The sequence below is a fragment of the Dama dama genome, chromosome 30 (assembly GCF_033118175.1).
Source record: "Dama dama isolate Ldn47 chromosome 30, ASM3311817v1, whole genome shotgun sequence".
Classification (NCBI taxonomy): domain Eukaryota; kingdom Metazoa; phylum Chordata; class Mammalia; order Artiodactyla; family Cervidae; genus Dama; species Dama dama.
Window position 1 is genome coordinate 74,987,033 of NC_083710.1, and position 14,027 is coordinate 75,001,059.

Consider the following 14,027-nt stretch of genomic DNA (forward strand, 5'->3'; position numbering starts at 1 on the left):
TCCACCTAAACCCATGTCCATTGAGTTGGTGACGCCATTCAACCATCTCATCCTCTGTCGTCCTCTTCTCCTCTTGCCCTCAATCTTTTCCAGCATCAGGGTCTTTTCCAATGAGTCAGCTCTTCACATCAGGTGGCCGAAGAATTGGAGTTACAGCTTCAACATCCAGTCCCTCCAGCGAAAACCCAGGACTGATCTCCTTTGGGATGGACTGGTTGGATCTCCTTGCAGTCCAAGAGACTCTCCATGTCTTCTTCAACACCACAGTTCAAAATCATCAATTCATTGGCGCTCAGCTTTCTTTGCAGTCCAACTCTCACATCCATACATGACTACTGGAAAAACCATAGCCTTGACTAGACAGATCTTTGTTGACAAAGTAGTGTCTCTGCTTTTCAACATGCTGTCTAGGTTGGTCATAACTTTCCTTCCAAAGAGTAAGCATCTTTTAATTTCATGGCTGCAATGACCATCCACAGTGATTTTGGAGCCCAGAAAAATAAAGTCAGCCACTGTTTCCACTGTTTTCCCATCTATCTGCCATGAAGTGATGGGACTGGATGCCATGATCTTAGTTTTCTGGATGTTGAGCTTTAAGCCAACTTTTTCACTCTCCTCTTTCACTTTCATCAAGAGGCTCTTTAGTTCTTCTTCACTTTCTGCCATAAGGGTGGTGTCATCTGCATATCTGAGGTTATTGATATTTCTCCCGGCAATCTTGATTCCAGCTTGTGTTTCCTCCAGTCCAGTGTTTCTCATGATGTACTCTGCATATAAGTTAAATAAGCAAATACAGCCTTGATGTACTCCTTTTCCTCTTTGGAACCAGTCTGTTGTTCCATGTCCAGTTCTAACTGTTGCTTCCTGACCTGCATACAGGTTTCTGAAGAGGCAGGTCAGGTGGTCTGGTACTCCCATCTCTTTCAGAGTTTTCCACAGTTTATTGTGATCCACACAGTCAAAGGCTTTGGCTTAGCCCATAAAGCAGAAAGAGATGTTTTTCTGGAACTCTCTTGCTTTTTCGATAATCCATCTGATGTTGGCAATTTGATCTCTGGTTCCCCTGCCTTTTCTAAAACCAGCTTGAACATCTGGAAGTTCATGGTTCGTGTATTGCTGAAGCCTGGCTTGGAGAATTTTGACCATTACTTTACTAGCTTTCAAGATGAGTGCAATTGTGCGATAGTTTGAGCATTCTTTGGCATTGCCTTTGTTTGTGATTGGAATGAAAATTGACCTTTTCCAGCCCTGTGCCCACTGCTGAGCTTTCCATATTTGTTGGCATATTGAGTGAAGTACTTTCACAGCATCATCTTTCAGGATTTGAAATAGCTCAACTGGAATTCCATCACCTCCATTAGCTTTGTTCGTAGTGGACTACAGCTTCTAGTAAATAAATTCCTTGCCTGAGGGCTATTGGTCCCCACCGTGTAACATCCCGATCCTCCCTGTAAAGAGACAGGCTGGAACCTGGAGAATGGTTCAAGATCTCCAGATCATAAATGAAGCTGTAGTCCCCCTCCATCCCACAATACCCAATCCCTATGTAATCTTGGGAGAATTCCCACCCCGTGCCAAGTGGTTTACAGTCTTGGATCTCAAAGATGCATTCTTTTGCATACTACTGGCTAAAGAATCCCATTATCTTTTTGCCTTCAAGTGGGAGGCTGCAAGAGCAAAACACCAACAGATGACTTGGACAGTATTACCACAGGGGTTCAGAGATAGCTCTCACCTGTTTGGGCAGGCTCTTAGCCAGGATCTCCTAGATCTGGACCTGGGACCTAATAGGAAAATATTACAATACATAGATGACCTACTAAATTCAGGTTCTAAACCTTTTGGCTGAGAGGGATTTCAAGTCTACCCGTGCTAAGGCACAGATGGTCAAGACAAAGGTCACTAACCTGGGAGCTTACACACTGGTCTAGGAGGCTATCCTCTGGTTGAGTACAAGGAATCCTCCAGTTGCCCTCCCCCAAGACTCAAAAACAATTTCGAGCTTCCCTAGGGCTAACTGGGTATTGTAGAATCTGGATACCCAATTATGGTCTAATTGCCCAGCCCTTATAATGAAAATTTGAAGGGATGGGATGATTTAATCCCACTGATGTGGGGAACTCCTAAAAAAAAGGCAGAGGCTACACTAAAACAAGCCTTAACTCAAGTACCTGCCTTAAGGTTGCCAGACCCAGAAAAAGCATTCCAACTTTATGTCCATGAAAAAGAAGGGTTAGCCTTGAGAGTGTTAACTCAAAAGTTCAAATCTGAGCCCCAGCCTGTAGCTTACTTATCCAAGAGCCTCCCCCAACTCCCCAAGGCTGGCCTTCCTGCCTTTGAAATCTTGCAGGTATTGCAATGCTGATAGAAGAGGCTTTTAAACTCTCCTTTGGGGGTAAACTAACTATTTTATCAGCCACCAAGTGAGACAGTTCCTAAATGGGAGAGGCCATTTATGGATGTCTGATCAAAGAATCCTCAGATATCAAGTAGTGCTGATGGAAAATCCAGGCCTCACTATATCCCCTTGCAAGGGGATCCTCCTGCCTATCCCCGAAGGCTCTCTCCCCTTTCACTCTTGCCTAGAAACCTTGGACCACTGGACAAAACCCCAAAAGGGATTGTCAGAAGATCCTCTGACCAATCCTGAGGAAATCTGGTACACTGATGGAAGCAACTTTCTTTTGGATGGAAAAGGAAGAGCTGGACATACAGTAGTCTCCAATTTTGAGACCATAGAAGCTACAGCTTTGCCATCAGGTCGACAAGCTACAATATGCAGTGCCAGTCCAACAAGGATATATAAAACTACAGCCGACCATGGAAAATATCACTAACACTTAGATGGACACCTCTATAAGGACTCTGAGGCTTGAGACTAGCAAGAGGGAGAGGCCCAATGCCCCTTGCCATCCCAGTTCAGCAGGAAGTAGCCAGAAAGACTTCGATGTCCCTATTCCCAAAGAATTGGGCCTCCCATCTCTTGAGGGTGGAATGTTAGGTAGTTAGAATAGGAAAGAGGAGTCCAGAATGGCCGTGGCTAAAAATAAGGAAGGGAAAAGCCTGCAAAAATAGAACAAAGGAAGGTCCAAGGACTGGAGTGAGGACATCAGGTAAAACAAGCAGCAGTCCTGGATAGCCCAATTTACATAGGGCAGGCCCAGGGGAGGAGAAAAACATATAAAAAGACAAGCAACAATTGGGCCAGGGGCCTCTCTTCTCTTCAAGTCTTTTGGGTCGGCATGCCCTCATGCCTCAAGGATGTATTTTCCTTTACTTTCTAAATAAAACTGAGCTATAACACACTGAGCTGTAACACTGGTCTATCCGAGGGCTGTAACACTGATCTGTCCGTCACTTCAAATTTTTGTTGTGAGGAGACAGAACTGAGGAAATTACAAATTCCCCAGCAAAGTGATGAGACCAGATACCATGATCTTAGTTTTTTGAAATTTGAGTTTAAGCCAAATTTTACATTCTCTTCTTTCAACTTCATCAAGAGGCTCTTTAGTTCCTCTTTGCTTTCTGCCATTAGAGTGATATCATCTGCATAACTGAGGTGGTTGATATTTCTCCCGGCAACCTTGATTCCAGCTTATGCTTCATCCAGCCCAGCATTTCATATGATGCATTCTGCATATAAGCAAAAAGGCAGGGTGACAATATACAGCCTTGACATACTCCTTTCCAAATTTTGGACTAGTCTGTTGTTTCATGTATGATTCTGTTGCTTCTTGAACTCCATACAGATTTCTCAGAAGGCAGGTAATGTGGTTTGTATTCCCATCTCTTCAGAATTTGCCACAGGTGGTTGTGATCCACACAGTCAAAGGCTTTATCATAGTCAATAAAAAAGAAGTAGATGTTTTTCTGTAATTCCCTAGGTTTTTCTATGATCCAGTGGATATTGGCAATTTAATCTCTGGTTCCTCTGCCGTTTCTAAATCTAGCTTGCACATCTGAAAGTTCTCAGTTCACGTACTGCTGAAGCCTGGCTTGAAGGATTTTGAGCCTTGCCTTGCTGGCATGTGAAATGAGTGCAATTGTATAGTAGTTTGAACATTCTTTGGCATTGTCCTTTGGGATTGGAATGGAAGGTGACCTTTTCCAGTCCTGTGGCCACTGCTGAGTTTTCCAAGTTTGCTAGCATATTGAGTGCAGAACTTTCACAGCATCACCACTTAGGACTGAAATATCTTAACAGGAATTCCATCACCTTCACTAGCTTTGTTTGCAGTAATGCTTTCTAAGGCCAACTTGACTTCACACTCTTGGATGTTTGCTCCTAGGTGAGTAAACACAACATCGTGGTTGTCTGGGTCTTTAAGACCTTTTTTGTAAAGTTCTCCTGTGTATTCTTGCCACCTCTTCTTAATATCTTCTGCTTCTGTTAGGCCCTTGCCATTCTGTACTTTATTATGCCCATCTTTGCATGAAATGTCCCCTTGGCATCTCTAATTATTTGAAGAGATCTCTAGTCTTTCCCAATGTAATCTGGCACTTTGGCAAACTGTGTGAAAATTACATTAATTTGAAATATTTTGTGCTCAATGGTCTATTTTGAGAAGAGTTGATTTTAATTCTGTGAGTCTACCTGGGAACATGTCCATTTAAGTCTTTATGGATTACAAAGCCTAGAAACTATGTGATGCAAACTCATGAGGTAATATTTACAAGCCTGAAATTTGTCTGTCACAATAATTTTAATTCAACATCATGCCTTTAGCAGACTATTTCTACTACTTAAAAATACATTTGGTGTTTTAAAATAACAATATATTATTTACTGTGCATCTGCATATCTGAGGTTATTGATATTTCTCCCAGTAATCTTGATTCCAGCTTGTGCTTCAACCAGCTTGGCATTTTGCATGATGTACTCTCCATATAATTGAAATAAACAGGGTAACAATATACAGCCTTGACTTATGGCTGAAAGGAAAGAACTAAAGCACCTTTTGATGAAAGTGAAAGAGGAGAGTGAAAAAATTGGCTTAAAACTCAACATTGAGAAAACTAAGATCATGCAGCCGATCCCATCACTTCATGGCAAATAGATGGGGAAACAATGGTAACAGTGACAGACTATTTTCTTGGGCACCAAAATCACTGCAGATGGTGACTGCAGCCATGAAATTAAAAAATGTTTACTCCTTGGAAGAAAAGTTATGACCAACCTAGACAGCATATTAAAAAGCAGAGACATTACATTGCCAACAAAGGTCTGTCTAGTCAAGGCTATGGTTTTTCCAGTAGTCATGTATGGATGTGAGAGTTGGACTATAAAGAAAGCTGAGTGCTAAAGAGCTGATGCTTTTGAACTGTGGTGTTGGAGAAGACTCTTGAGAGTCCCTTGGACTGCAAACAGATCCAACCAGTCAATCCTAAAGAAATCAGTCCTGAATATTCATTGGAAGGACTGATACTGAAGCTGAAACTCCAGTACTTTGGCCACCTGATGTGAAGAACTGACTCACTGGAAAAGACCCTGATGCTGGGAAAGACTGAAGGCAGGAGAAGGGAATGATAGAGGATGAGATGGTTGAATGGCATCACCGACTCAATGGACATGGGTTTGAGCAAGCTCCAGGAATTGGTGATGGACAGGGCAGCCTGGCATGCAGCAGTCCATGGGGCTGCAAAGAGTCAGACACAAGTAAGTGACTGAACTGAAGTGAACTGATTTAGTGCTCAACATGTACTTAGCTTTTGTGCTAAGAATTTCATTAAAACAACTTCATCTTGTCTTCCCAATAAACCTTATGAAATTGGTATTATTTTTCCTGTTTTACAGAGAGGAAGTGTGGTTTTGTGCATCAGAGATGGTAAGAGGATGATCCAGGACTCAAGCTTCAAAAGGGAGACTGAAGGCCTCCCCTCTCCATGACACTCTGAAGCTGTTGACATTGTAAATGATTATCAGGTGCTGAGGTTAGTCACTCAGTCATGTCTGATTCTTTTCAACCCCATGGACTGTAGCCCACTAGGCTCCTCTGTCCATAGGGATTCTCCAGTCAAGAATACTGGAGTGGGTTGCCATCCTCCTCCAGAGGATCTTCCCCAACCCAGGGATCGAATCCAGGTCTCCTGAACTGCAGGTGGATTCTTTACCATCTGAGCCACCAATCATACTATACAAATTGATTTTTTTTTAATACTGCCCCTCTTTTTCCTTTGGAATTGTGAACAACTCTCCTTTTTCAATAACTATAATGTGACTGAACAGGCAAGATATCTGTAGTTATACGAGTCAGTGTACAAAATGGTGTACAAACTCATGATCACACCTATTTGGGATGTGGTCTCTGAATGACATCATTTGAGGGGATGGACTGTCTTGAAGTGTGGACACACTAGTCATAATCCAGGGTTTTCACACCTGCCATCACTACTTCAAAATATTAAACAAATTACCTAAGATTTCATTTAAGACAATGAGAAGAAATTAGATAAAGAAACGTATATGTAGTAAACCCTTTAGATGTAATAAAAATGAAAATAATCAAGTATTTTCCAAGGTTTATAAAATATGCCAAGGTTTATCAGAATCATCAGGGATGAGTTCCAACCCACTTGACATTAACTATATCCTTTTTAACAAAGCTGAACAAGCCCCTTCTCGACCCCACTATCAATGGTGACAGCAAAGGCTGCTTCCCACATAGGAACTGTGTGTGCTTCTGGCAAAACCTCCTGTTCCACTACCCACAGGAGCATTTTCCTTTCCTCTGGGATCAAAGGTCACTTCATAGAAACTCCACCCACTTTCTGGACCAGACTCCCTAACTGCTCCAGCTCCCACATCCAGTTTGCCTTTCAGGGCTTCCTCCAAGGTACCTGCACAATTCAGATTCCAAAGGCAGCAAGAGGTGAGTTTCTATGCGGTTCCCTCCCCTGCACTTTGCTGACAGTTCAGTTGGTAAAGAATCTGCCTGCAATGCAGGAGATCCCAATTAGATTCCTTGGTAGAGAAGATCCCCTGGAGAAGGGAAAGACTACCCACTCCAGTATTCTGGCCTGGACAATTCCAAGGACTATATAGTCCCTGTGGTCACAAAGAGTCAGGCATGACTGAGCAACTTTCACTTTCACTTTGTTTTCCCTCTCCTGGGGCTTCTGAAAGAGGGCTTTGTGCCAGGACTCACCCTTGTACCTCAGGGCCTCAACTTTAATCCCTATTTGTTGAAGAGGAGGAGAGAGAGAGAGAGAATACCACCCACCACCTCACACATACCCCCAACTCAAACTACAAACCCAAACAGCCAGCAACACCTCCTCAGACCCTACATTCCAGATGGGCCTCTCTCCTGCTTCATTCAAACTCCTTCCAGAAGTAGCCTGTCTTCACCTTAACTCCCTCCAGGCCTCCTGGATTTGCAGCCCATTTGTACTCTGGCTTCCTTACATCTGAAACCTGCTTCTCAGGTCACCAACACCTCCTGATTCCAAATCAACCAACAACTCTCTGTGGACTCACCTTCTCATTTGCACCCAACAGACCTGTTCTTCATCAGGTCACCACCCAGTCTCCTTCTCTCTTTACTTGCTGTTCATTGTCTTTCTCCTCTGCCTGCCTCCTCTCTCAGCTTTCTCTCTAAATATCAAGGCTTCCATAAGTTTCTGACCTTGGTCTCTAAACATGCCTCACTCTCTCTGGGCAATCTTATCCATCTTCACAGATTCAACTACTACCTTCTCAGTGAAGAATACACAGGTGCCATCCCAGGTCTTTCCCTCAAACACCATACTCATGTCCAATGACCTTTAGGATGCCTCCACCAGGAGGTCCCAGACTTCAAGATAATTGAACTACAAGTGGAAGAGTTGGGATTGGAGATCAGTGAGACTGAAATTTTCTCTCCTCACATGACTGAGAATGTTTTATCCTGAAATCAGATAGCATCTATCCCTTTCTCCTCTAGGTCATGCAAAAATGTGTGAGGGATTCTGATTATAAGGGCTAATTAACCATGTGCCAAGCACACAGCAAGCAGGCCAGCCAACTTTGGAAAACCAAACTTGGCCTAGTTTATAGTAGCAAAGGAACAGAACCTTTCACAAAATCTTTTCAAAGTAATTAACAATCACTGTCAAGATATGACACCGCTTTACTGAAAGACTGCTTCTGGGGATAAGTAGCATAGCTAAACCCCACAGGACACCTTTATAAAATAAGTTTGCAGGAAAAAAAAAAAAAAGGCAGATATATCTTTGCAGTAAAAGGCCTCTGCCTCTGAGTCTCAGCTTACTTCTCATTGGTAAAGAGTGGATGGCTTTGCCCACAGGCTGTGCTGTTTGCATTCAGATATTCATTGCTGCTTTTCTGTGTGAAGCTTTTTATAAATGCATTTCATTTCCAAAGTAAACACTTAGGAAGTCACATAGCTTGAATCACTGAAAAGCAGACAGGAATAACAAATAAAACACCCCCGGAGAGCAATGATACTGAGTGAGGAAACCAGAGCTGAGATGACCCAGCATCATTCCTTAGAACCTCAAGTTCACAGACAAAATAAAGGCTGGATAGAAGTATTTCCGTGGGTATTTCTGCCTTTCTTTTCTTTTTTTTTTTTTTTTTAAGATACGTTAAAACAGAGCATTCAATGCATGAAAAGAAAAACTGCCCAAAAAAAAAACCAAAAAAAGACATTTTCTGAGATGACTTTAAACCTGTAATCAAATTACTGGATTAAAAGCTTTGTATCATCAATAACTGCCCTTTATTGTCCTTGATCAAGTATTATTTTCACCTTATTATTACTAATCTTTTCTTTGTAAGTGATCACATCTGACCCAGTCAAAAAAAATGGTGCAATAAATACTTGGCTTCTGTGGTAATAGGACACATGCTTTACTTCATCTAGGCTATCTTTCCATGAGAGGTGACTGTTTCTGCTATGAAATATGCTCACAGTAAAGGGAATCCACACCAGACACCTGGAAGGCAGTGGGAGAACCACTCACGCAGCATGTTGTTGCTTCAGACCAACCTTGAGGTGACTGTGTAGCCACTCCTGCTCCAGGTGGTCCTCATGTTAACTCAGCCTCCCAATCACAGTTGCACCTTTCTCTCACAAACATGGCCTTTGCTGAAGGTAAGAGGACACATCACCCGGCTGAAAGGCCCACCCTCTTCCCCTATGAAAAGGCCTTGAAAAACAGGCACTCTGTTCTTTCTGTGAGAACTCTGACAGGACTGCTACATTACCTGGATGAAATCTTGAAATATAAGGGGCAGCAAGTCATCCATATGCCCAATGTCCTTGAAGAAACGATTCAAAATTCTTCCTGCAAGAACAGGACACAAGAAATTACTCATTTCCCCATAAAGACCCTTTAAAAGAATTCACGAACAAATCAAAACAATATTTTTTAACTATTTACTATTATACTATTTGGTATATTACAGATCCGTATGAAATAAGCTGATGTCAGTGGTAAAGAAAGAGAAAATAGGATGATAGATAACTAAAGAGAAACAAAATTCCACCAAATGGCAGTAGGTGGGGAGTTGAAATTGAGCCCTGCTTTTTAGAAGAATGGGGGAAAATCTTGTGGCAGCATTAGGAAGAGTTGTTGTATTTAAGAATGTTCTCTCCTTTTAGATCCATACTATCTAAGACTTACTTCAAGTGCTAAGTCAGTAAATAAACACTGGCAAAATGCTTCAGTTAATCCTAATTGTTACACTAATTTTACTTTAGTTATCAAAATAAATTTTGCTAAGTGATACTTTTTAAATAAATGTAATTGTAACCTCTCTAATTTTTTTCTCACAAAATGATTCACAGCAACTCATATTTTGGGAAATTTCAGATTCCTGTCATCTTCATGTTGTGAGTTTACTATCATGGTAATGTCATTATGTTCATAGGTGTATCAGGTATGACAAGCACAGACTCATGCTTAAGCATCCAAGAAGACCAGATGGATGCAAGCAGGAAAATGGCAGGAAAATTACATAATGACTAAAGATCACTTATCATTATTGATTTTATTTCCCTTCTCAGAATCCACAAAAACTATATCCTAAAGGCTACAAGATTGGAAGATTAGAACTAATTTCTAATGAATATCTAGTCTTTTAATGACCAAATTTAAAGATATTGAAACTACACACACACAGATGATTTTGGTGAAGCAACTCCTGAACATCTCCTGTTATTCAGACCCCTGAACTTCTTTACTAAGTGAGGCTCCAGGAAGCCAGCCTGCAGCTGAGACGTGGGACCTCTACCTGCTCTTCCTGACCTCTGTCAGAGGTGACTTCCTCCCGAGAACTGTACAAGCCACAGCTGGACCATGAATGACAAGACACTGGGGCCTGAGTTTCTGCCACCTGGATGTGTGGCTCTGCTGTCCTCCACAAGGTGCTGGCTCACCAGAATCACAGGATGTGCCCACGCCATGAGCTGGAGCCACCAGAAGCTTTTGCCCTTGGCTAGGCCTGATCATTATAGCTTATGTTTCAGTTTTCCTGTCTTCAGCTTAGGAAATATAGATGCAGAAACTGTCTTCCAGTGACACTTTTTCAGACCCAGTGACTACCTCTCTGAGCCTCTAGACTAGCTCCACTTTAGAGGGTGAGTCTTGGGATTAAAGGGGTTTATGCAGGTGAAAGAACCCAGTCGTGATGCCAGGTGAATAACCAGGAGATGATGATTCTGAGCCCCAGGTTCTGCAGCGTCACATCACCTGGGAAAGTCCACCAGGTGCTGCAGGAGGGTCCACTTGTTAAAATGCAGATTCTGCTTCAGGAGTGCTGGGGGAGCTAGAGAGACTGTATTTCCTCCAAGCTGCCAGGTGATGCCCTATTTCCCAGACCAAGCTCTGAGGGGCAAGAAAGTTGCATTATTATTTAATCTGTTGTGCTTCAGAAACATTAAAATCAGATGGCAAATTTTTGCACATTTCTTATGAATTTTGTGATCCCCCTCCCCAGTCATTTTTAAACTTCTCGAAGTAGCAATACTGAAATGAAGAAAATATGTCAAAAATGTTAAAGGAATAGTTTAAATGCTTGTAATTTCTCTGATGGAAAAATGCAACTTGTTAACATTGGCAAGATTCAGAAACACTACAAGTACGATTTGGCCTAGAAAGTGTTGAAAGCAGTATTGAAATTTTTTAAGATGAAAAGGCTGTTCAGAGGTGAATAGTATGTGAAAACTACCTCTTTACCTTTCACCAGATGTGGGAACCTTAAGGTCTGAGAGACCCAGGTTTGGTAAAGAGTATAAAATACAAGAACAAAAACAATGAGAAAAACCAGCTCCTCACACAGTGACTACAAAAACTGAACTATCAAAGACTGTCAAAAGACTAAACTTATTCACCAGTGAGCTGAGTGTAAAAAACGTGCGATCAGAAGTTCAACAGTTTCTTCCTTGCTCTAAGAAACATTAAAAGAATATACAGTGTTTGCAGAATATTTCCTTGGGCTTTGAGATAGACTGGGCTTCCCAGGTGGCTCAGTGGTAAAGAATCTGCCTGCCAATGTAGGGAGAAGCAGGAGGCACAGGTTCAATCCCTGGGTTGGGAAGATCCTCTGGAGGAGTAAATGCCAACCCACTCCAGTATTCCTGCCTAAAAAAATTCAATAGAGAGAGGAGCTACAGTCCATGGGGTCACAGGGAGTTGGATACAACTGAGCACATTGTAACTAGAGCTGTGATTTCAAGTTTACAGCCTTGTAGTAATAAAAGTTTTCTCAGAAGTCTCCAAATGAAATATTAAATATCTATCATTAACTCCCTTCACACACATGCCATGACTCTTCATCCAAACAACATGAGGCCTCTGCTGGAAGATCTCCAGGGATGTAGAGGGAAGGGGGATTCACAAAAACAAGGGGACTACAATCCATTTTTAGACTGTTCTGTTAGGGCTTTCTCACATTAAACCGAATCTTGTCTTCCTGTAACATCCAACCTCTGTTACGTATTCTGCCCTTGTCACCACACAAGGTGAACCTAATTTCTCTCGATAGGATAGCCTTTCAACTCCTTAAAGGAAGTGAATCATATCTTCTCCAGCAACTATACCTTGGTGCTTCAGTGATCCCTCATAAGGCATGGTCCTATATTGGCTGTGGCCTCTTGACCAGACTCAGAGGGTCAATCTCAGTTCATACCTTGGGCCCAAGTCTTGCTTGATTACCTCAGGGTAAAGTGGTATCACCACCTCTTCTATCCTGCATAGCCAGTCACAAAGCTGACAATCACAGGCAATTCTGTGGTTGTCAAATTATAGGCCAGATCACATTTTGGACACATCACTTCCATCTGTACTGCACAGGCAGATTTTTGTGAACAAATGAATAATACATGTAAACTACTCTAAGAGTGCATCCCTTCTGACCCAGAAACTCCATGCCTGCGAATGTATCCCGAGGAGTCAGTAAGTGCATCAAACTGTTGAATGTAGCATATTTATAAAGTCACTAGTAGAAAACAACCTGAACAAGTCTGAAACAAGGCTATAATGTATTATGCACAATTTTTATTTTTTCTGTATGTTCTTTATTTGTATACACTGTTTATTACTTGCTTAAAAATGTAAAGTAGAGAGGGAAGAAGGGGGAGGAAGAATAAGGGATGAGAGGGAGGAGGGGGAGTCCCCCTTCACTGAAGACCATGATATCCAAGAATCAATCAGGGTCCTCCTAACTGCTCTGGGTTCACATTTTTCTGTCTTGTCCACAAGATAGAATATCATGAAAGATGACACTGAACTTGTCAAAATACAAATTCATGATGATTGTGTTTTAAGAACTGAGCCTATACTCTAAGCTGGACTCAGTCACCTCTAAAATTCTGAAATCTGACTCACACCTAGGATGTCTCAGTTTACTTAATATCAAATTGTAATTTAAAACATGGAAGTTCCCACATCTGGTCTTGGCCCTATCTTTTTCTTTAAGCAACAAAAATGGTATATTTATATATCATAAAATATCAAGATGTATTTCTATTGAGATGTATTTAACAGCTCGTAGAATGCACCACTTCAGGTGTACAATTCAATGAACTTTAGTAATTTTACTGAGTGATGCAGCCATCACCAAAAATCAATTTTAAAACATTTTTATGCACCAATTAAGATCCCTCCTGCCATTTACAGTGACTCCCTAGTCCCCCTTCCAGCCTCATACAAACACTAATCTACTTTCTTTCTCTATAACTTTGCCTTTTCAAGACATGACATCCAAATGGAATTGTAAAATACGGGGTCTCTGAGTCAGGCTTCTTTCACTTAGCTTAAGGTGCCAAGGTTTCTGAGGTTCACCAATGAAATAGCATGTGTCTTTCTGAGCCCCATTTTTTAACCAAAGAAGAGGTCTTAGGCATCAGCAAAAAAGACCCCATATCAGGCCACGCCACACCTGATCTTGAGGGCAATAGCACAAGTGTTCTGTGACTCTTCAGTATTGTGAACTTCTTCATATATGCTCATGGTTAGCTTCATTAATGGTTCCTGAACCTAATTCTTTTGCTAAGAAACAATCATTGGTTTGATAGCCCTACAGAGAGTCAGAAGACGGTGTTTGCTAGGACCAGTGCATTCTCTTGGCAAAATTCTACTAACCTTTGCCCTGCTTCATTCTGTACTCCAAGACCCAATTTGCCTGTTACTCCAGGTATTTCTTCACTTCCTATTTTTGCACTCCAATCCCCTATAATGAAAAGGACATCTTTTTTTTGGGTGCTAGTTGTAGAAGGTCTTGTAGAACTTCATACAACTGTTCAACTTCAACTTCTTCAGCATTACTGGTTGGAGCAGAGACTTGAGTTACTATGATATTGAACAGTTTGCCTTGGAAATGAACAGAGATCATTCTGTCATTTTTGAGATTGCATCCAAGTACTGCATTTTGGACTGTCTTGTTCACTATGATGGCTACTCCGTCTCCATTTCTTCTAAGGGATTCTTGCCCTCAGTAGTAGATATAATGGTCATCTGAGTTAAATTCACCCATTCTAGTCCATTTTAGTTCGCTTATTGCTAAAATGTCAGTGTTCACCCTT

At 41.6% G+C, this 14,027-nt stretch overlaps 1 protein-coding gene across 3 annotated transcripts in view; it reads right to left on the reverse strand.

Annotated features, from left to right (window-relative positions):
- The window catches only part of LOC133049412 (ATP-binding cassette sub-family C member 4-like), a 193,316-nt gene that overhangs the window by 85,391 nt on the left and 93,898 nt on the right, over positions 1-14,027 (reverse strand). For all 3 annotated transcript variants that reach the window (XM_061133403.1, XM_061133401.1, XM_061133402.1), the window contains exon 20: positions 9,209-9,288. In XM_061133403.1, coding sequence (XP_060989386.1) covers positions 9,209-9,288 — 80 coding nt within the window. The remainder of the gene's footprint in view (positions 1-9,208; positions 9,289-14,027) is intronic.